At 37.3% G+C, this 19,797-nt stretch overlaps 2 protein-coding genes across 2 annotated transcripts in view; both read left to right on the forward strand.

The window, feature by feature from the left end:
- The first annotated feature begins 5,725 nt into the window (after window positions 1-5,725).
- LOC136280318 (collagen alpha-2(IX) chain-like) lies at window positions 5,726-12,582 on the forward strand. Its single transcript, XM_066165334.1, has 16 exons — window positions 5,726-5,752; window positions 5,845-5,898; window positions 6,677-6,730; window positions 7,157-7,210; window positions 7,588-7,632; window positions 8,287-8,340; window positions 8,668-8,712; window positions 9,080-9,133; window positions 9,717-9,761; window positions 9,903-9,956; window positions 10,101-10,127; window positions 10,590-10,643; window positions 11,017-11,061; window positions 11,578-11,631; window positions 12,355-12,408; window positions 12,577-12,582. The coding sequence occupies exons 1-16, from the start codon at window positions 5,726-5,728 to the stop codon at window positions 12,580-12,582; spliced, it is 726 nt and encodes a 241-aa protein (XP_066021431.1).
- LOC131788504 (collagen alpha-1(XI) chain) overlaps window positions 11,021-19,797 on the forward strand; it is a 31,351-nt gene continuing 22,574 nt past the window's right edge. Inside the window, exons 1-16 of the mRNA XM_066164968.1 lie at window positions 11,021-11,061; window positions 11,578-11,631; window positions 12,355-12,408; window positions 12,904-12,957; window positions 13,668-13,721; window positions 13,849-13,902; window positions 14,678-14,722; window positions 14,858-14,911; window positions 15,282-15,326; window positions 15,538-15,591; window positions 16,707-16,760; window positions 17,485-17,538; window positions 17,977-18,030; window positions 18,738-18,791; window positions 19,174-19,218; window positions 19,735-19,779. Of these exons, the coding sequence (XP_066021065.1) occupies window positions 12,916-12,957; window positions 13,668-13,721; window positions 13,849-13,902; window positions 14,678-14,722; window positions 14,858-14,911; window positions 15,282-15,326; window positions 15,538-15,591; window positions 16,707-16,760; window positions 17,485-17,538; window positions 17,977-18,030; window positions 18,738-18,791; window positions 19,174-19,218; window positions 19,735-19,779 (654 nt within the window). The 5' untranslated portion in view covers window positions 11,021-11,061; window positions 11,578-11,631; window positions 12,355-12,408; window positions 12,904-12,915. The remainder of the gene's footprint in view (window positions 11,062-11,577; window positions 11,632-12,354; window positions 12,409-12,903; window positions 12,958-13,667; window positions 13,722-13,848; window positions 13,903-14,677; window positions 14,723-14,857; window positions 14,912-15,281; window positions 15,327-15,537; window positions 15,592-16,706; window positions 16,761-17,484; window positions 17,539-17,976; window positions 18,031-18,737; window positions 18,792-19,173; window positions 19,219-19,734; window positions 19,780-19,797) is intronic.

Raw genomic sequence — 19,797 nt, forward strand, 5'->3', positions numbered from 1 at the left:
TTGCTCTGTATTAATATCTATACAGTGAATAGCGCAGTAGGTTTTGTAACCACATCCACTGGATAGCGTTTCCATAATGTAAAGCGTTATCCACCCTTTGAAAATTTGGGTCAAGGCTGATGACAGGTTATCGTCATTGGGTGTTACTGTGTCGTCACGCAACTTTTCCTTCTTATGGTTTGAATCTTGCGTGATGAGTGACAAGTGAAAGAAATAGTATTCAGCTATTTTAGGGAAAAGCTACTCTTGTCTATTGTTTGATTAGGCACCAGCAGGAACACTCTTGTCACAGGATGAAATTGACCAGATCGTGCAAATTTGGCAATCTATGCAGCGACAAAAGGTTTGTCAACATTCTTCAGTCCCACAGAGGGGGGCTGGTTTTATGTCAATGTGTCGCACCATATAGAGCGTTTTTCGATTGAGTGTCGTTAGAAAAAAAATCAAATTTATCATACGGTCAATCAGAAGAAAGGAAGATACCCTGAAGAGCCAATGAGAACTCAAAGTAAAAACCAGCGAACCGCCTAAAGCGCGGGGAAAAATGCGAATGACCAAGACGCGATTGGGTTTAGTTTTAACTACGATCGATAGTGGCGCGAGTTTTCTGGACCAATCATAAAGCGAAGAAAAATGTAACCAAAACAATCCCGGCTCATTTTCGACACTCAGTTGGAAAAAGCTACATTTGAATATATTAATTTCTTTTGAAACCGCGTGCTGTCTTTGTTGTCAGGAAAGGTAAGTTTTTCATTGGACCTTGTTAACAATCATGTTTTTACAGCTCTCTAAGCTCACATACTGACCTATTTTCACAAAACCAATCTCAAGGCGTAGAAGCGCACAATTTTTTAGGATTTTTAATAACTAAAGGCGGTCTGACTTCGTCTCTCTCTTATGTTTCATGCACTACTTATATCAATAGCAGAGATTGTTATTAAAAGTTAATGGATATTGTTTGGAAGTATCGCGGTGCTTAAAGCGTTCTAATCTTCTTAACGTTCGAACAACTAGTAATTTCTGTCTAACAGGTGAACAAGGTGCAGCTGCTGGAAAATATTCCTCTGATATAAAAACAAACGTAAAAGATGGAACGAAACTACCACCTGGTGTAATTTGTTACGAATTTTTCTTATCTTTGAAGGGAACTTATGGAAGGATAGGTGCCGCAGGTCTTCCAGGAGAGCCGGGAGAAACTGGTAACCAGGTAGGGCCTAAGTATCAAATTTACACGCGATTTGGACTGCTATTCGTTTGATGAGCTACGTTCGTGTTCTTTAAGTTACGGGAAAAAAATCCACCAATATCCTGTTTTTGTTAATCTTGCTATCACCTAAGCGTAATTTTGTTTTACCCGTGAACGGGTAAAAAAATGTCCTTGTTTTTCTGCCTAATCTATGTCATGTTTATATCATTTTTAATAGACATAGTATAAATTTGTTCAATGCCGTAGTTAGTTCATGAAATTTCCTCTGACGTAGACGAGCGTCTTGATGTTCCATTATAATATGTTTTGTGTCCAAAAAAGGACACACGTGGACAATGTTTGCGATTTAAATCTCTGCTTGTTTCCAGGGCCTTCAAGGAGAACGCGGACCCCGTGGTGCTAAGGGAAGTCAAGGAGAACAGGTGGGTTGTGTGTATGACACGAGGGGATATTCCGTTGACACGTTTGTAATTCAACACTAAGTTGACTGGAGGCAGTTCGAGTGCATTTCGGTTGAATGTTATTAAACTAAAATCTAAATGATCACGAAGCCCATTGAAACAAAGGAAAGTATCACATGGGGCAAGACTGAATTAAAAGGAAGTCTCCCTGAAGCGCAAGAAAACGCGACAGGCCAAATCCCGGTTGATTTAACCGTTAGATCTGATTGATTAAAAAAGAGGAGTTAGTTTTCTGGACCTATCACTATTATGTTTAACACTCAGTTGAAAATTGTTTTAACGCACTGAAAGCGGAATTGGGCGAAACATCATCCACACTGGTTCTTAAGGTTGTCCTGCAATTTTCCATGAAATGGCAAAAGGACAGCTGCGAAGTAGACCAGCCTGAGTGTCGAGTGAACAAATTTACTTAGAGGCAGACGTCTGTTTTAGTTCCCATGTTTAATTTTCACCGAAATTGTTTATAGGTCATCTCTTGAGCGCACATCTTTCTGGTCAATTTACTGATGAAAAATAGCGCATTTGGTATGGTCGAGTTGGGTACCACGAATGTTAGGTTCTATGCTGATCAGCCTTTTAATCTTATCTTAACCATCCCTCTCATTATTGAACGATGCAGCGCCTGTTCGGGGCAGGGAAGTTACTTTCGCTGCGATGTTTGAATTAAGAAAATTCTGAATTTGATGTGTGTTGCAGCTCGTCGTTGTAAGAATTCCTCTTTCAATCAGACTTCACTAGTCTAGGGTGAGTTTGCCCTCTAACGGTTGGGATTGTTTGTTTCTAGGGTATTCCAGGTGATGTCGGACCGACAGGAGACCCAGGGAGACCTGGAAAGGACGTAAGTATCTTACCTTCAATAAGCTTGCGTTCAATAAGATGAATGTTGTTGTAAATTATACATAGTTGACTTCCTTTTGAGGCATTTTACTTTTTGCCACAAAATGTGCTATTAAAACATTTTGAAGAAGATCATTTAGACGACTGCGTTACATGGCAACAGCACATCACGCCAGACAGTAAAAATTGAGTGATCGAAACAATTTAACAGCTGCAGGCTTCTCTTTTGAGTGTTGTAAAACAGAAACCAAGGAAGTCGGAACGAGGTAGTAGTAAAATAAAAATGAAAATGCTGCAAGGAGTTTATAAGAACTTAAGCTAAAAACAAATAAACTTGCAGAAGCAAGGTTTAAAGGGGGTAACCAACAAGAAGCCGTTTAGACCGCAGGAAAATCGTGTATGGACTCGAAAAATATAAAGAAAGTAGTAAGGACCCAAGTTTTTTTTTTCACGTTTTGGGGTCAAAGACGCCTATGGCCCCAAACCGTAAAAAACACAGGTACGCATCCATCCTAGCAAAATTTTGGGATTAGTACTCCTTTCTTGGTGGGTCCGGATCGTACCCGGTTTTTCCTTCTGTTAAAACGGCCTTCAAGTGACGATGTTGTAGTTTTTTGTCTGATCGGTTTAGGAGTTGGCACGAGTTTTATAACAGTTACGAAACGAAAAGAGGCAAAACCAATGCAGATCCGGACTACTTTTCTCACTCACTTGGAAATTTGCTGGTGGAGTAACACATGATCGTGGACATACCTTACTACATTTCATAATCAACTTTTTAATAATCAGCATTGAAGTCTCATTTTACATTTCTGAGAATCCACTATTACATGTTTATTATTACCAACACAACATTTGATATCTCTGCGAAATATGTCAATATACACTCTTGGCTGCCTTTGTGTCTTCCTTTTATGGGTTTACTTTGACCGTGAATCAAATGAGTAAAAATTTTAAGCATCAGATATGGCCGTGAAGGAGAACGGTGTTTGTTCAAAGCCTTCCACGTCGACATCAACATCACATTCCTCGTCTGTGGAGCTCTTTCCTTCTAGAGCGACGCTCCTCGGACAATCCATACTCTCGAGACCTTTTTCCATGAAGAGAACGTCAGTGTCATAAACGAATGTAAAACTGTGTTTGAGATCTTTGTTGTGTTGAGGTAGAGGCAAGCTATCGAGCATGATGCTGTCTGTGTGGTACCCCTCGTTTTGGCTACCTTCAGTTTCGTCACCTTCCATTGCGATTTTTGTAAAACTATTCAGATCGTCTTGTGGACGTGTCATGTCTTGCAGGTACCCCAAATAACCAATTTCTCCACTGAGCAGCTGGTTTTGAAGACGGAGCTCTTCAAGATCGTCCGCATATTCTGCAACCCTCTCCTTTGCCGTTTTTATATACACGGCTGTTTCTCTTAAGATTCCGGACCGTGATAGTTTCTTGTTGTCTGATGCCAGAGATGGCACTGATTTGCGAAGGCTTTCGAAGCAACCTCGAATAACGCCTCTCCTTTGTTGTTCCAGTGCATTGTGATGCGCTCTCTTTCCTAGAGAATTTCTCGATTTCGGTTTCGTGGGAGGCTGTGTCTTCCTTTTTGAAAGGAATTTGTTTTGCTGCATGTGAGGTGAACAAGACTCCATACTTTTGGTGCATTCATTCATAACTTAAACCGCACCGTTTGCTGCAGAGAGAGATGCGATAAACAAGTGGAATAATGCGACTTCTTGCAAGTTATGCAAAATCGTGCGTTTTGCAAGTCAACTTGCACGTTTGCACGAGATTTTAGTTTGCTAATTAGGTCTTAATTGCGTTTTGAATTACAGATTGATTTCGAGCGCAAAATTCAGGATAAACATTATCTGTCCCTAACTGCTCTCAAAAATCCAGGATGGATTATTTACGTTTTTTTTTAAAGTAATTTTTCGATGGAAAGGTTTGCATAATAAATTTCAAACGAAATACTCAACTGAAACGTTGTGAAAATAGAGAACTTGGCACGAGGATTCCTCGAGCTTTAAACGAAGAGTAGCACTGGTGACTGAATCTTTGACAACATGGCGGAATTTATATGCCTCAATCTTGCTGTCTTAAAATTACGTTGGAAAAAATGGCCTTCTTGAGAAGAAACACATGATTCTGTTCATGAAAGAACCGGTGCAATGTTAGAAATTTAAAAAACATGGCTGCCTGTACCCCAATATGTAGAGAAGGTGATGATATGTGGAAAATATCTTGGCATCTTGGAGGGGAATTCGGTCGAAATCTTACATTTGTTTACCTGAATTGATAACTGGTAAAATTTCCGCACAACGACCCCATACTACATTATGCATTCAGTTCTTGCCATTGGGAAAACAGATTTGTTTTACAATAGTATAGGGCTGTGCGGAAATTTTACTCAAATCTTCCCCAGATACGGAAATTTTACGAGGTGCCTGTGTTCATGAGTTAAGAAAATTTGTTGTTGAATGCTACGTCGCAGTGATCACCTACAGATATTATAAACATGGAATGGATTAGTTCTTTGGCTATCTTCAGGTGTATTAAGATTAAATTAAAGAAGGGAATCTAATTTTTTTTTGTAAATTAAAGGCTCAAGTGGTGTATGTAAAGTTTCATGACTGATTTAAAATCATGAATTGCGTGTGCAACTTTTACAATGTTTTTTTTTCCATTATACTCTCAACAAAATAATTTTCCTGCACTTCCCTGTACATCTTTGTTGCACATTACAAAAAATAAAACTGTTGTTAAAATGATTAAAACTATCTTTTGCTTAATTTGATTATTTTATGCTATAATTTTCACAAATACCAAGAGTTTTTTTTGCAATAGTTTAAAAACTAACATTTAATTAAAATTTTTCTTATTGTTTTGTGTGTATTTACAGATTTTTATACCATTGTATATATATAGATTTTTGTAGTATTGTTCGATATTTAGATAGCATGTATATTCTTACTGTCGTTATTATTATTAGTAGTATTATTTATATTTATTTTTGTATTATGCATTGTATTTATTTTAGGATCCTATTCACCAGGGTTCCTATTTATAGCAGAGCCATATATTCTGATGGGACTACCCTGGTGTTGGGATTGTTATTTATTTATTTTAAATAAAGGTGTCATTCATTAACATGTTTTAGTTATTTTGTAAGGCCTAAATTTCAACAAAGTGCCATACAAAAATTGGATATTACACTCCATGTGATCTATTCATGCAATTGTCTTTGATCAAGATTGAGGTATTCTGTGCTGTTTACAGAAAATGAAAAAACACAGAAATGATCTGAGAACTTTTTTGTTTCTACATGTTTGACTTTACCGCTTTTTTCAGGGACCAGAAGGTTCCGTTGGTGATCCAGGACCTGTGGGACTATCAGGAGAAAAGGTGAGACTTTCTTCGCTGCATACAGCTGTATATGGATGGAGTTGATGGATTAGGGAAAGAAATGGAAAATCCTTATTAGGATTTTCTAAGGTCACTTCAGAATGTCTGCTCAAAAATATGATTCAGATGAATGAAAAAATACTGTAGAAACTGTGTGCTTACTTAGAGTAAAATGTAAATCTAAGCTAGGCAGTATCTCTATGTGGGGCAAAGTTGTCACAATGGATGGCAACTTGTTCAGGGCAAAACCTTCAGTTACCTTTGGGCAAGGTTGACAGTTGTTGTATAGAAGCAGATAGTTTTTTGGTATCAAGTTTTCTAAACAAGTCTTCTTAAAGGCATCTGGAATTGGAGACTGAATAGTAGAGTATCTTGCAGAGCAAATAATGAAGGTCACTGACTCCCTGTTTATGTTTACAACCCTCTAATTGTAATGCGTGAATTTTCTGAAGGAATTACTTTCTGAAATGCATAGAAAACATTCACTCTGAGTTGCCCGCTGCTACCATGAATTTATCAAATGAATGCTAAATCGCTAGACTTATTTCCTGAATGGGTTGAAGGAGTGTGCTATGAGGCATGCTAATTTTTCATTTTAATCTTCAGTATAGCACATGGCAGTGTATGAATAGGAATTTTATGTTTGAATGATAATATTACTGCCAGTTAGTGTGCATTATTGTATTAGGTGGGTGTTATTATTCAGATCTCTTTAAAAAAGCAGAAAAATTGGAATATTATCAAAAGCTAATTGATATTGTTGCCTTTTTTTATCCAGGGAGATCAAGGCCCAAGGGGTATGTTTGGTATGATGGGACGAAAGGGTACAAGGGTAGGTATATCTTTATTTATTTGAACAATAAATAAAATCTTGGTCATGTTTTCAGGATTTCATGCTACAACCATTTCGGTTGCTACATTTAGTTAGAAAGAAACCTGGGGCTAAATTTAGTTGAGGTTGCACTTATGACAACCTTGGGCAGCAGTGACAAGCTCTAATTATAGGGGGGGGGTCAGAGGGCTCTCCTGGGCAAAGATATTTTTAGCAACTCTGTTTCGTGCCAACAATTTTTTCTTGTGTTTCCTCTGACCGCCTTTGTGGTTTGAAAACTATAGACAGAATTGAGAAGTACATCCTAAAAATTTTCTTTGTTCTCAGTATTCATTGTATTATCTTTTTACTTAGCATTTCTATCTTTTAAGGAAATTGTTTTCTCTTTGATAAATTTTCACTATCTTAGCTGTTTCTGTTTTGTAGGGGAAAAGAGGCAAGCAAGGTGCAAAAGGACCAGCTGGCTTGCAGGGTGAAAAGGTATAGTCTATCTTTTATACATATACATGTAAGACACAACTTTGTTACCCAAGGGATTCGCTTTTTGTTGTGTTTGTATGAGCAAAGTAGCTCTTGATTTATTGATTACACATTCTTCAACAATTACAGAAGGTCTTTATAAACCACATTGTTACTTTGAAATTTAACAAGCTTGGACAATTTAGCAGGGAGTGTATCTCCCTTTGTGAGGAAAAGTTTTTTGGCAATGACGCTTGGAGATTTGTTTGCATTTACATGTGTAAAGGAATGTTAACGCTGGAAAAGAGCAATATCTTTTCTGATTGCGCTCCCATAAATTAAAATTCGTTAGTGTCTCTAAATAGAAATTTGTCTAATTGGTTTTTCTCTTTTGCAAGGGGGAACAAGGAGCACCAGGACCCAATGGAATAAATGGTGCTATGGTATGTTCAAATGGGATTGGTTGAATACGAAAATAAAATAAAATTATAGCGTGATAACATTTTTTACCTTAACTCTTAGCAGCTCTCTCAAACGATAATAAATTGTGTGAGCTATTTATTCTGTTCATACCATTTGAATGGAAAAACCATAAATGGGACTCACCTATACCCTGAATAGAAACATCTGTGGTACACCTCTCTCATTGTGTGATGATTGTTGTGATGCATGACGGTTGAAATTGCCTTTATTTTTACATATGGGGAAAAATACCCTGTTGCTGTACCAATAATAAGGGCTTGCTCCCAGATTTTTCTTAGGAAATGTTTCCATTATGAAAATGGTCTTACTTCCTCTGAAATTCCACTCATTCTGGAAATTCTCTAGAAGAATATTCCAACAAAAAAAGCAACAACAACAACTATGTGTGATTTTTATCCCAAACAGAAATTGCACAATTTTGCTCGCAATCTGAAACATCCTCATTCTCTCACAAACTTTAGTTGGTATAATTTATGCCCTATATTTATCTAGTATATTATTTAATTCTGTATAGACTGTCAGAGTTAGGTTAATACTTACAGGAATGTGAATATTGGAACTATTGATGAAAGTGATATATTTTACTACTGAATGTTCCTTTGTGCATCATGCAGGGTCAACCTGGTAGGAAAGGAGGAAGAGGACCAATGGGTGATCCAGGCTCAAAGGTAGGTTCATCCAAATTTAACTTTGGAAAGCATCAAGTTGTTTATAGTCTAGGATCCTTAAAAGAACATCTCATGCAAAGGTGTTGAATCCATATAGAAAATATTGGAAATAATATACAATGTTACTTAAAGAAATATGTAATAGCTGTTGAGAACTCTTTTCACTGTAGTATTTTATAGGCTGTTTTATGAATTCTTCAATACATGCACAATTATGGTGAGATGGCAAGTGAAGAATTGATCCCTTCCTTGGGTTTTCCTTGTGGGGAAGGGTGTGGCCACACATAGGCTTATCTTAACCTTTTGTTTTACTGTTGTGTTACACAGGGTTTACCAGGACCAATAGGTCCTCCAGGACCTCGAGGGCCTAAGGTAGAGTGAAAATTAGTGTATTAGTTGTGTTTATCCTTCAACTTCCATGATCTACTCATAATTCTCCCTACTCTAAGTTATATGGTTCCCTATAAATAAGACAAAAGAATATGGTCTCGTATCCGAACAAGAACTCTCCAGCTGATGGCTAGTCTGATCTCATAAACTGTTTGCAAGATCACACATACCGGTAAATTGTGAGGTAAAGTTAAATGTCAATCACGTCGGGAAGTTAAAGGGCTAATTAATAATAATAAAATGATTAATTAATAGAATAGTAAGATAATTGTGCAGTAAATGGCAATAACTAAGCTTTTTTTCTAACATGTAATGCAACAAATTGCAGATGTCATGGCATTTTTCTTAGGGAGCTGTTGGGACACCTGGACAGCAAGGTGTCAGTGGAGCAAGAGGACCAAGGGTGTGTATTCTACCCTTCATGTATTAATGTGTATATCAAAGATTGCAATAATATGTTTTAGTTTCTATTGATTTACACTCCCTTAACCTGTCGATGTTTTCAGTTACCAGGATGAATGGGAAAAATTTCAAAGACAGAAATTGCTGTAGATATTGCTGATTTGTCACTGTGTGTACAGTGGTCAAGTTGTAAGCCATCATTATCACAGCACTTCCCCTCTTTGCTCACCATTTCATTAAATTAAATATGCATATGGAATCTTTAAGACAGGTGATAATAGCCACTACAATAACTTGTCATAATAAACAGATGAAAATTAAAGTTGTTTAAAACATTATGAGGCAAGGAAAATTTTGATTTCCATCATTCAAATGTACCAGTAATTGTATGTACATCTCTTGCTCTTTACAAAAGAATAAGACATCTGACATGAAAGTGAGCTATGGAAGACTGTTGTGAAATTTATCATCACTTATAGTGACTTGATTTAATATAAATATTTCCTTGGTCATCTATGATCAGAGCCCGTTTTATTTAGTCTTTTTAATGTGTATGGTTATTAGTTTGTTTGTTTGTTTTTCAGGGTGACCCTGGTGTAGATGGCCCTTCAGGTGAAATGGGTCCACCTGTAAGTTACAAATCAACTTTACTTTTCCTTGATTGTTGCTGTGATAGTCCTGATAGAAAATCAGATAACTTAAGTTGCTGGAGAACATACTCTTTTTTTTTGTTATGAAGGAAACTTAGGGTTTGCTAAATTTTGTCTTAGGGTGCACCAGGAGCTCAAGGAACCCAGGGAGTGCGAGGGAATCCTGGAAATCCTGTAAGTACCAAGATTAGGATGAATCTTTGTATGATTATTTTGAAATTGGAAATTCTTTCCAAACATGATTTCTCTATTTCAGGTGAATGTACACATAACAGCTTACTGCAGTGATGTTTAATTTGCTGTTTTACTTTTTGACAGGGTATGCCTGGACCTGATGGAACTCTGGTGAAAAAGGCGAAACTGTAAGTCTACCAAATAGACATTGGTTACTTTATATTTCCTGATTTTTTTTTAATGTATGACTTTGTATCTTGGGGCAGAATAATCAGTTTTAACAATGGATATACTTGTGTAAGAGTTTTTTTTAGTATGTTTGAAGTTATTGATTCATCTGGACAGTTCTGAATGTTAACAAAATTCTCTCAATGTTTTGGCCAGTCTGCCAAGTCAATTATAGTTTCTTTTGGTGAACTAGATAATTATGGGTTTGAGAAATATCCTCATACAAACATGTAAATGCTAAATCAATTAAAAATATGCCAACATGAGAAAAAATAAATTTATGAATGTAATTTGAAGCTTTTCTGTGACTCCATCACCTCTCTCAAGGTTTATCTCTTAAAGTAAGATCAATTAAGTACAGATCCAATGGGTAGTTTCAGTGCAAGATAATTCTTTATTCTGCAGGGACCACCAGGCCCGCCGGGAGCTCAGGGGCCACAAGGAGACCTGGGACCAAAGGTAAGATAGCGTTTCAATGGATTTTTCTTTAAGATAATTCCATGATTTCATTAACAATTTTAGGTATGCTCTTTGAACATAACCTGATGTTGTCCACATAATTGGTATGCAAATCCCTAATTATGAGGTCTACAAGCAAGATTCAACAACTGAAAGTGAATAAATCTCTCCCATTCATGTCTTAAGGTTATATTCTTTTTGGTACTCTTGTGATAACTGTTATGATTATATATTGTTCTTGAATGGTTGAAGTTAAGAAGGAGCTCCCAACCTAAATTGCAGCACATTTGTCTCAATTTTTGATTCTAGGACCCTTTGGTAATTTTAGTTTCTTTGGTACCTATTTTCCTGTACTAATTTTGTTATGCTGTAGGGTGTAACTGGACCAACAGGAAGGAAAGGACAGAGAGGAGTGGCTGTAAGTATCCTATGAATTAAAAAAAAAATAACTTACAAATGTACTTATAATTTTCTAAAATAGCTGGTTACAGGGCAGTTGGCACCTCTCGCGGCCTCTTAATGCCCTCTATTAAGAATTTGTTCTCAGGATTCATAGCATAGCTGCATTTTCCTCTGGTGGGATGGACTTACTATTGAAACACCTTCTACAGTGTAATGTCCAACTTCAACCTTGAAGTGTACCTAGTCAACTTCAAGCTTATTTTCTCTTCATCAAAAATTTAAAAGATACTAATGGATTGGTTAGTGTACATATATTTACTGTGTATGAACATTAATTTCAAGGGAAAGTAATGTCACTTTTTGCTGAGTTATTTGAGGCCATTGAAACTAAAGTAGGTATACTGAGACTGATAGCTGTGGTTCTCTTGCTTCTGTAAACTTGCCTCAATAAACTTAGAGAAAGGTCATATCTATTTTGAGGTCTTGTCATGACAGGGTTAGCATGAGTGTCTCGTCATCTTTTGTTTGATAGGGTGAGAGAGGAGTGGCTGGGGTCAAAGGATTTCCAGGCCTACCAGGAGATAGGGTAAGCAGTACAGTTTATCACACTACCTTCTCTCCCCTCCCTCTTGTAAAATGACAGTGTTAGTATGAATAGTCATTTAACAGAGTGTAGGTGGACTCACTTAGTTTAATTGAAATATTTAAAGTTGCTGTTGGTCCCTTTTCCCTTCTCAGTTTTTCTTGTTTCCAATTTTCTAAGTTTGACAAAAACCAAATTGATGCTCTTCAGCTTCTAGCACAAATTTACTTAAACAACCAAAATTTAAATTAAATTTGTATACAAAATGAATGGTATCACATTAAAAAGACTCTATTTATCTAGTTGAACATGGAAGTAGTACTCACAATCCTAAAGAGAGAAGGGTGTTTGAAATGTACCTTTTCATTCCCAAGTTCTTGATATCAACGCTCCACACTGCCTGCTATATGTTTTGTTGTTATTGTTTCCCTGAGAATTTGGTGTTGTGTCTTGACCTCTTTCTTCTACAGCATTTGATATTTTTCTTTCTTCTCATCACCTTCCAGCATGACAGTTTGTGTTGATATTGCTGGGAGATAATACTTTATAATTTGTCACTTTTTGGATAGAAAGGATTATGAAGATTCACATTAAATTTCACCATCACTCAAAGCAGGATTTTTGTTGGTTGCATTTATCAAGAGCACAAAGCATTATGGCTAATCCCTTTAATTTACATGTTCATTAGATTTTGACAAGTAATGATTTATTTGTAATCCATTACAGGGAACTGCTGGCCTTCCTGGAGACCCTGGTGTCCCTGGGCCCCCTGGGGCTCCTGTGAGTTACTTTTATCTTTAAATCAATTGGTGCTTTCTTTTTTTTCTTTTTTTTGCTCCTTCATTTGTGCTAATTTGGCAATCATTGTCAGTTTTATTCTCCTTGAGTGAGCACCCATCACAAGTAGTTGCTGCATTCTTCAATTCATTTCAAACTTTCTTGTTGTAGGGTTGAGTGTTTTGATCTGTGTCATGTGTCTCCGCTATTAGATGCTTTATAGAATCATGAATAGCTAATGAAATTGCTAGTTTGGTGTTGAACACCAGAATCTACTTGCCATTGAAATGCACGCATCTGCCCTTAAGTGCATTGAATAACCCCATTGGAATGACAATTCATTGGTTATTGTTAGTTAATGTGGTGCATTTCCTTCATCCAGTTTTTTTTCTTAAACATCACATTCATTTTTGCCAGAATTAATGTAACGTTTTGTGCAATTTTCATTTGTTTTCTTTTTTCTTTCCCTTTTTCTTCTTTTTTTTTATGTTAAATCAGGGTGAAGTAGGAATGCAAGGGCCTCCAGGTGGCCCTGGACCTGTTGGACCAAAGGTGATTTTTCAAAACAAACTAAAATACTGTTAAAGCCCTAAAAGCAGTCAGCCTCTCTTAACTTGCCAGTGGCTGTGGTCTGCAAATTATAAAGTGGCAAGTGATAGAAGTAGACATGGATTACTTCTCTCAATTGGCCTGGAAGGATTAAGGCAAGATTTTCCAGCCAGATAACAGTGGATGAACAGTTGTAAAGTACTTAAGCCACTGTTGGGATAAAAGAAGCACCATCTCAATTAAGCCTTTGTTTTTTTTGGCTCTTGTGGAAGGTTATGGACTATGTTATGCCCATCACTGTTGTTCTTTTACACTGCTAGTTGATCAGGGGTTTAAGTTTTGAAGTAGATAGCACTGTAAAGGAGGCAGCTAACGAAAGGTAGATCTTTACTCTATAGTGGCTAATTTGAGAGAAAATAGGTGGTGATTTTGCTTCACATAGACAGCAAATTTTGCCAGATACTGCCTCTTTTTGAAACACCCACATATGTTTGTATGTGCACTCTAGAAAACACCTTGTGGATTATGCCTTTTTTCCTTTTTTTGAGTGTATGTGTATTGTGTGGTAGCATTAATTATCAGTCAGAAGTTCATTCCCAAAGAGTGTTTTCTTAGTAGAGTGTTAGTGTTTATGGAAAACAAGGCACAGGGGATGCTTCATGTCATGTCAGATCAAATGCAAACTAATTGTTCTTTCCCTTGTTTCTTTCCAGGGAGTCATGGGTACTCAAGGGTTACCTGGAATGCCAGGAATGAAAGGTTCAAAGGTGGGTGCTATGAATGATAAGTGATAAGTCAGTCAATTTCAGATGTGCAAGGAAAGCAATAAAAAATGAGGTATGCTCTATTTGAGAAAAATCCATAAACATTTACAATGGTGACTTTTTATTGTAGGGAAGTACAGGCAGAACTGGAAGAAGGGGATCTAAAGGTCCCAGAGGAGACAAGGTCTGTTCTCAAGCTACAATATGCCTCTTTTATAGTTGTTAATATGTTTGTGAGGCAGTCTTCTGTAATTTTTTCATGGGCAGAAGCTATCTGGGGGGCTTGGCCAAGCATGTTCCAATTTAGGCAAATGAAGCACTGAGCAATAACAAGTGTAAAAATTAACAAAGTCTTGAAGATTAGAATTTGTAACCATAGTTGAGCAACAAAGAAACACTGAGTGAGCCAAAATACTGACAAACTGACATAATGTATCAATCAAAATATCTTTTGCATTTGAAGACACTGGTGTGGCTGTGCAATGCATAGACATTTATTCTTTATTCTTCTGTTGTGAAGGACATTGGATAGAAGAGTGAATAATAAATGAATACATACAGAGTGGTGGTATCCCTGCATCTTTCTTGCAATTTTTTTGTTTTAATCATTTTGTTGCAGTTATTATTTTATAATTTTCTGGGAGAATTAACACATGTCAGTCCAATAAATCAGGCATAGAAGTTTGTTGCTTTTTTGATAAAATTATGAAAACTTTCCAGTAAAAAGTTTTTTTCATTGTCAGCTTTCCTTTTGGAACAAAATTGGGACAAAATAGCACTCCCTGTGCTGGGAAAATTTTGCTTGAAAAAGCTCACATTTCAGCCAAACTTTTACTCCAACTTTCAGAGAAAGTTGCAAGAACAAAGAACAAAATTTGTGCATTTTGCTTGACTTACTTTTGCTCTATGCAATTTACACATGCACACAAAATGGCAACTGACATTTTGCTTTTGTCTAGGGTGAGGCAGGGCCACTGGGTGAGAGGGGAGGTCCAGGCCCCAGAGTAAGTAGTTATTGTTCATTTGTTGTATACTGCTTTGTATTTGTTTATCTCACCAGGTAATTGTCTACAGTGAGTTTTTTTTTTTTTTTTTTTTTTTGTATTTGTAATTTTAAATCTTTCTTATCTTCATTTCAGGGTCCAAGAGGATCAAAAGGAAGTACTGGTTCCCCTGGTAGAGATGGGTTACCTGTAAGAAAGTGTTTTCTTTGAATTTCAAGATTAGACTCTGGCTTGATGGTGCCTGCTTAAATTTGATTTTTACTGATGGCTTTGGACTTTGTCATCTTATTTTTACAGTCATGTGATTGTTTTAATGCGTCAACAATGTTAAGTGCTTCCTGTTGAAGTGACTAAAATTTTTGGGTGGGAATCATCAAACTCAAGATTTCAAATAGCTATAAGCTTAATTAAAATCTTACCAGTGTGTCATTTTCTGGTTATCAACATAGTTGGTTGGTAAGGTTCATAGCCTGTTCCTTGCCATAAACTTTCTTGGACTAAAATGTAATTGGCAAGCTCAGAACAAATTACAGGATCTAAGACTGTGATTTTCTCTTAGGGCTTCCAAGGAAATGCTGGTACCCCAGGAAGCCAAGGAGCACCTGTAAGTACTGTAAAACATTTAGCATCATCACTTTCTCCCTAACTCTCCCTCCCTTCCCTCCTTCCCTTCTTTGATAGTGCGTTTTTTGTCAGAACAGAGTCTGATTTGATTTCTACTAGTTTCAGGCACTGGTGGCTTTCAGAGATCAAAGAAAGGGAAATCAGCACATACAATTTTTTGAATATCCTTACATATTTTAAACTGATTTTAGGGTGTGACTGGGTCTCAAGGACTTCCTGGACAGATGGGAATGAGAGGATCTCCGGTATGTACCCCCCTTGTACCTGTATCAACAACACATCAGTAAAGTAAATGTGTTTTTATCATGCACCTGCTTCTATTGTTTACATTTTTTTTTTCAAAATGTCTTCCTATGGTGATGTCTGTGGAAGCCATTGTAGTCAGGTAGATGTGAAGGCTTTCTGATTGGGGATTCAATGAGTACTCTCTGATGAATGAATTTCATCTTGGTTATTGTTTTGATTATAATATTTAAGATCAGTGTCAAGGAAGTTCTCTAACCCATCCTGGGGATCTACTGAGTACTCTCAGATGAATGGATTCCATCTTGGTTATTGTTTTGATTATAATATTTAAGATCAATGTAAAGGAAGTTCTCATCCTTTTCATCCTTTCATCCTAACCTATCCTTCTTGTGATCACTGAAAAATAAATCTAAATTCTAAACCTTAAAATCTCCCTCCCCACCTTCGAACCTTTATGAGACTTTGTTTAAAGAAGGTGACACGGGACGGCTTTCACTGATAACCCTGTGGTCCTCACGACTACTTTTATGGAGGTAAAAATTGTAGTAATTAAAGAGATAAAATTTTATTAAGTGGCACTGTATTTAGCGGTCACTCTGTATTAGTCCCGAAATTTTCTCCCCTTAATTACTACGATTTTTACCCGCCCTTGACTGAGACCCAACGGCCTGTTTATGTAGTCCTCCTCTTGTATTAAACGGTCACTTAGAGCGTAACGATTGAAACAAAACTAAGAATAATTTCTCATGTAAAATTTATTCCATGTTTATCTCCCAGAATCAGTATTAGTACTTTGAGTTCCAAGTTCCTCAACGCATTGCAGACTAGCTTTCTTGTTTAGACTGTAAGGACCAATGTTACGCACGAACATCACTCAAGTCACTTACTAGACAATCTGTTTTAAACGGTCACTGTTTCATTCCCCGTGGGTGACAGCGTAAGGCAAGTTTGACTGTCGTATCCCCGGACATGTTGGGGTGTTGAATAATAATTTATCATCTAATAAATTCGCATTCCTATGCATTTGCTTAAATGTTTTTTTCTATGAAAAGTTGGGTGGTAGTTTTCATTACAAGTATCATGTTTCTTTTTTCATATTATGTTTATGCCTTAGGGTCCTCAAGGGAAACAGGGAGAGACTGGACCCGATGGAGAGCGGGGACCCCAGGTATTTCATGTCCTGTGAAGAGTTTGTTTGTTTGTCAGGTGTCTTTATCCCCCTATGTAATTAAGCGATAGATTCCACGTTGCGGTACCTCAGTTCAAAAATAAACCCAGATAAGGTAGAAATATAGTATGCCGAAAATTGACATACGAGCCACAGCGGAGTGTGTCAACTATTCCACCTCTCATTAATGGAAGTGTAAATGGTGATGCAAACAAAACTTTTTGAAAAAAGTTTCTTTAATCTGTCAGTGTGGTACAAAGAAAAAAGAATCGTGTGGCTAACTAGAATTACAATTTCAGGCCGTCAAATTTGCGTCTTGATCTACTAGTCAACGACCGAGCTCAACACTGACTTTTAGTGAACAGGACGCTTTACATTTGAACTTATTGCATGGCCTGACTGCTCTGTGACTCAGTGGTATTGCAGTAATTCGGAGCACGAAATTCAAATGTCCTAAGTCAAAACACTGACTTTTAGTGTACAGGACGCTTTACATTTGAACTCATTGCATGGCCTGACTGGTCTGTGACTCAGTGGTATTGCAGTACGTCGGAGCACGAAATTCAAATGTCCTAAGTTAAAACCCTCGCCGGAGACTCAGATTGCAAGATTGAGCTACACCCGTGAAAAAATATATACCATGTATCCATATTCGATAACCCAACTCAAAATGTACCATCTTTCTTTATCCGAAGTTTAAACCTCTTTCCTTCTCCTTCGTTAGGGTGACCCGGGTCCAGCCGGCAGCGAGGGACCCCCGGGTCCTCAAGGTCCCATGGTAGGTCATCAGAAAGTCCTTAATTTTTTTCGTTTTTTGTGTGAATAATGGGATTTGCTTGCCACTTGATCAGCTTCTGTTTATATTCGTAACTCTACTCAAAGCGCCAATTTCATTTTGTTTAAGTTAATGCAGAGAGGCAATTTTCACACTTATGGTTAATGATGTTAGATTAAGCCCAGATATTTTCAAATACTTAAGAACTAGGAACTCGACTTTTCATAGGCTACAAAAAGGTTATTGGACTAGCCAGCCATTGTAATGATACTCTGTTAAAAAAACGAATTTGTAGCACAAGCACCGACTTGAAATGTTCAGAGAGGGACAAACCTTTCAGTGCCTCCTTCCTGATCCCAGTTAGTAGAATGCTAGAGCCCTATGTAACCCTCCCTGTCGAGTTTTTGGGGGAACTCACTTCTTACTTGATTGGTTTCTTAGGGTCCATCGGGCTCAAGAGGTGCAGATGGAGAGAAAGGAGCACAAGGAAGACCGGTGGGTGTTAGAATGTTCTGCCTTTTGCGGAAGAAATATGTCATCAAAGGCAGTGTGGCCGAACGGTTGGGGGAGTGGGCTTGTAATCTGTTGGTTTCAGGTTCAAGACTTCCACTCTGCTAGTCACTGGATTTGTTCTTTGTTGCCCAGAGTTCAATTCCCTGGCTGCGCTTTGTATATAACCATCTGGTTTGCCTCTTGCCTATTGGGTTTTTTAAACACTGCTTATTCATCCAGTTATTCATTCATTTATTTATTTGTATAGGCCCTGAAAAGCCCATGGAGGAGTAGCCAATTTGGTATACATACACAAATTTGATACTGATGCTCTCAATTCCCAATTCTTTTTATTTTTCCCAAGTACTCCCCCTCTAAAATTTCTCATTTGCTAAGCAATCGTCAATCCATGACTTCCTAATGTACAGGGTTGATTTCAGGTCATTACAAATCGTACATTAACGCAAGCAAGGGTTAGGACATTATTGAACCTTAACCAACACAATGCGCTTTAATCATCTGAAATTTGACTCAATCATGTCGCTTCGAAGGATTTTTTTCTTGCATAATTTTGTGCCATTTCGTGATTTCCCTTGCTCAGTGCTAATGGTGCCAAATGTTTTTCGATGTAATTGTCTCAAGATTGTATCATCATTTTCATTTTTTGATTCAGAGTGATGATTAAATAACCTTTTTACCGTTGTTTACAGGGTTCGAGAGGAGTTAAGGGAAGAAAGGGGCAACCTGGACAGGATGGGCAAAAGGTAGATATTGGACAAAGTAAACGATTGGTTTTATTGAATTTGAAACCTTGGAACATATCCAGGCGACTCCCAATAACTCGAAATGAAATCGGTCACCCAGAGCTTCATTAATCTTAATACTGTAATTTTCACTAGAAAAACTCGAACCTTTAGAAACTCGAACCATCTTTGCCAATAGTCTTTTGTAAAATAAAATGATAATCAAAATTTGAAAATGAAAACAGTGTGATAAGTTACAAGTAAAAAGAGAGTGGGTGAGTTAAAAGAAAAAAACTCGCTGCGGATGCGTCGTTGTTTGAAATGTTGTTAAAGTTTCCCATCTCCGGTATCCTTTTAATTCTTCGCCCAAACATTACTTGCTATATGTTTGACTTGATTCCAGGGCCCCCCAGGCGACGCGGGAAGGAGCGGCAGAGATGGTGAAAACGTATGTTTTGTGCTGCAAATGAATAATGTTGTTAAAATGTGCTTATATACCCCGGTTAAGTGATAAATAATAAATCATTAATGATAATAAGTGCATCCAATCATTTTTGTTTAAGCCTATTGTGATGGTTTCTCTTGTGTAACCTCTTCCATTAGCAACGTTTCTTTGGCTCGCTTGAAAGGGACTGGGTTCTATTTACTCTGATTTGGCCATGCAGGACGCAATCCTCGCACGATCCTTGCTTTATTGAAGCATGCGCATCTTGATAATCATTTACATAATTACTCTACTATCGAACAAAGGGGGTAAGTTTCTAAAGAAACTGTGGTGCTGCGTCGGTGGAAGGGTATAACAAGGGAATCTGGTATTAGTAATTGAGTTGGTAACGTAAATTGGCCACCTTAAAGAATTTCAAAGCTGATATTTCGAGCGTTAGCCTTCCGTCAGAGTAAGTGGATAAATACTCTACTTTTGTTCGATTTTGACAATACTGATTCTTTTTTTATTGAAATACAGGGACCCCGAGGATTGAATGGAGCAGGTGGTGATTTGGGCGGAATTGTGAGTTGATATCTTAAA

Source organism: Pocillopora verrucosa, chromosome 4, assembly GCF_036669915.1.
Source record: "Pocillopora verrucosa isolate sample1 chromosome 4, ASM3666991v2, whole genome shotgun sequence".
Classification (NCBI taxonomy): domain Eukaryota; kingdom Metazoa; phylum Cnidaria; class Anthozoa; order Scleractinia; family Pocilloporidae; genus Pocillopora; species Pocillopora verrucosa.

What these genes read in the sequence shown, in the direction of transcription:
- LOC136280318 (XM_066165334.1), top strand. Translation starts at nt 5,726, where the DNA reads ATGCAATTGTCTTTGATCAAGATTGAG. An exon ending in TGGGTGATCCAGGCTCAAAG is followed by an intron (nt 8,341 to 8,667) that starts GTAGGTTCATCC and finishes TGTGTTACACAG; the next exon opens with GGTTTACCAGGACCAATAGG. An exon ending in AAGGACAGAGAGGAGTGGCT is followed by an intron (nt 11,062 to 11,577) that starts GTAAGTATCCTA and finishes TTTGTTTGATAG; the next exon opens with GGTGAGAGAGGAGTGGCTGG.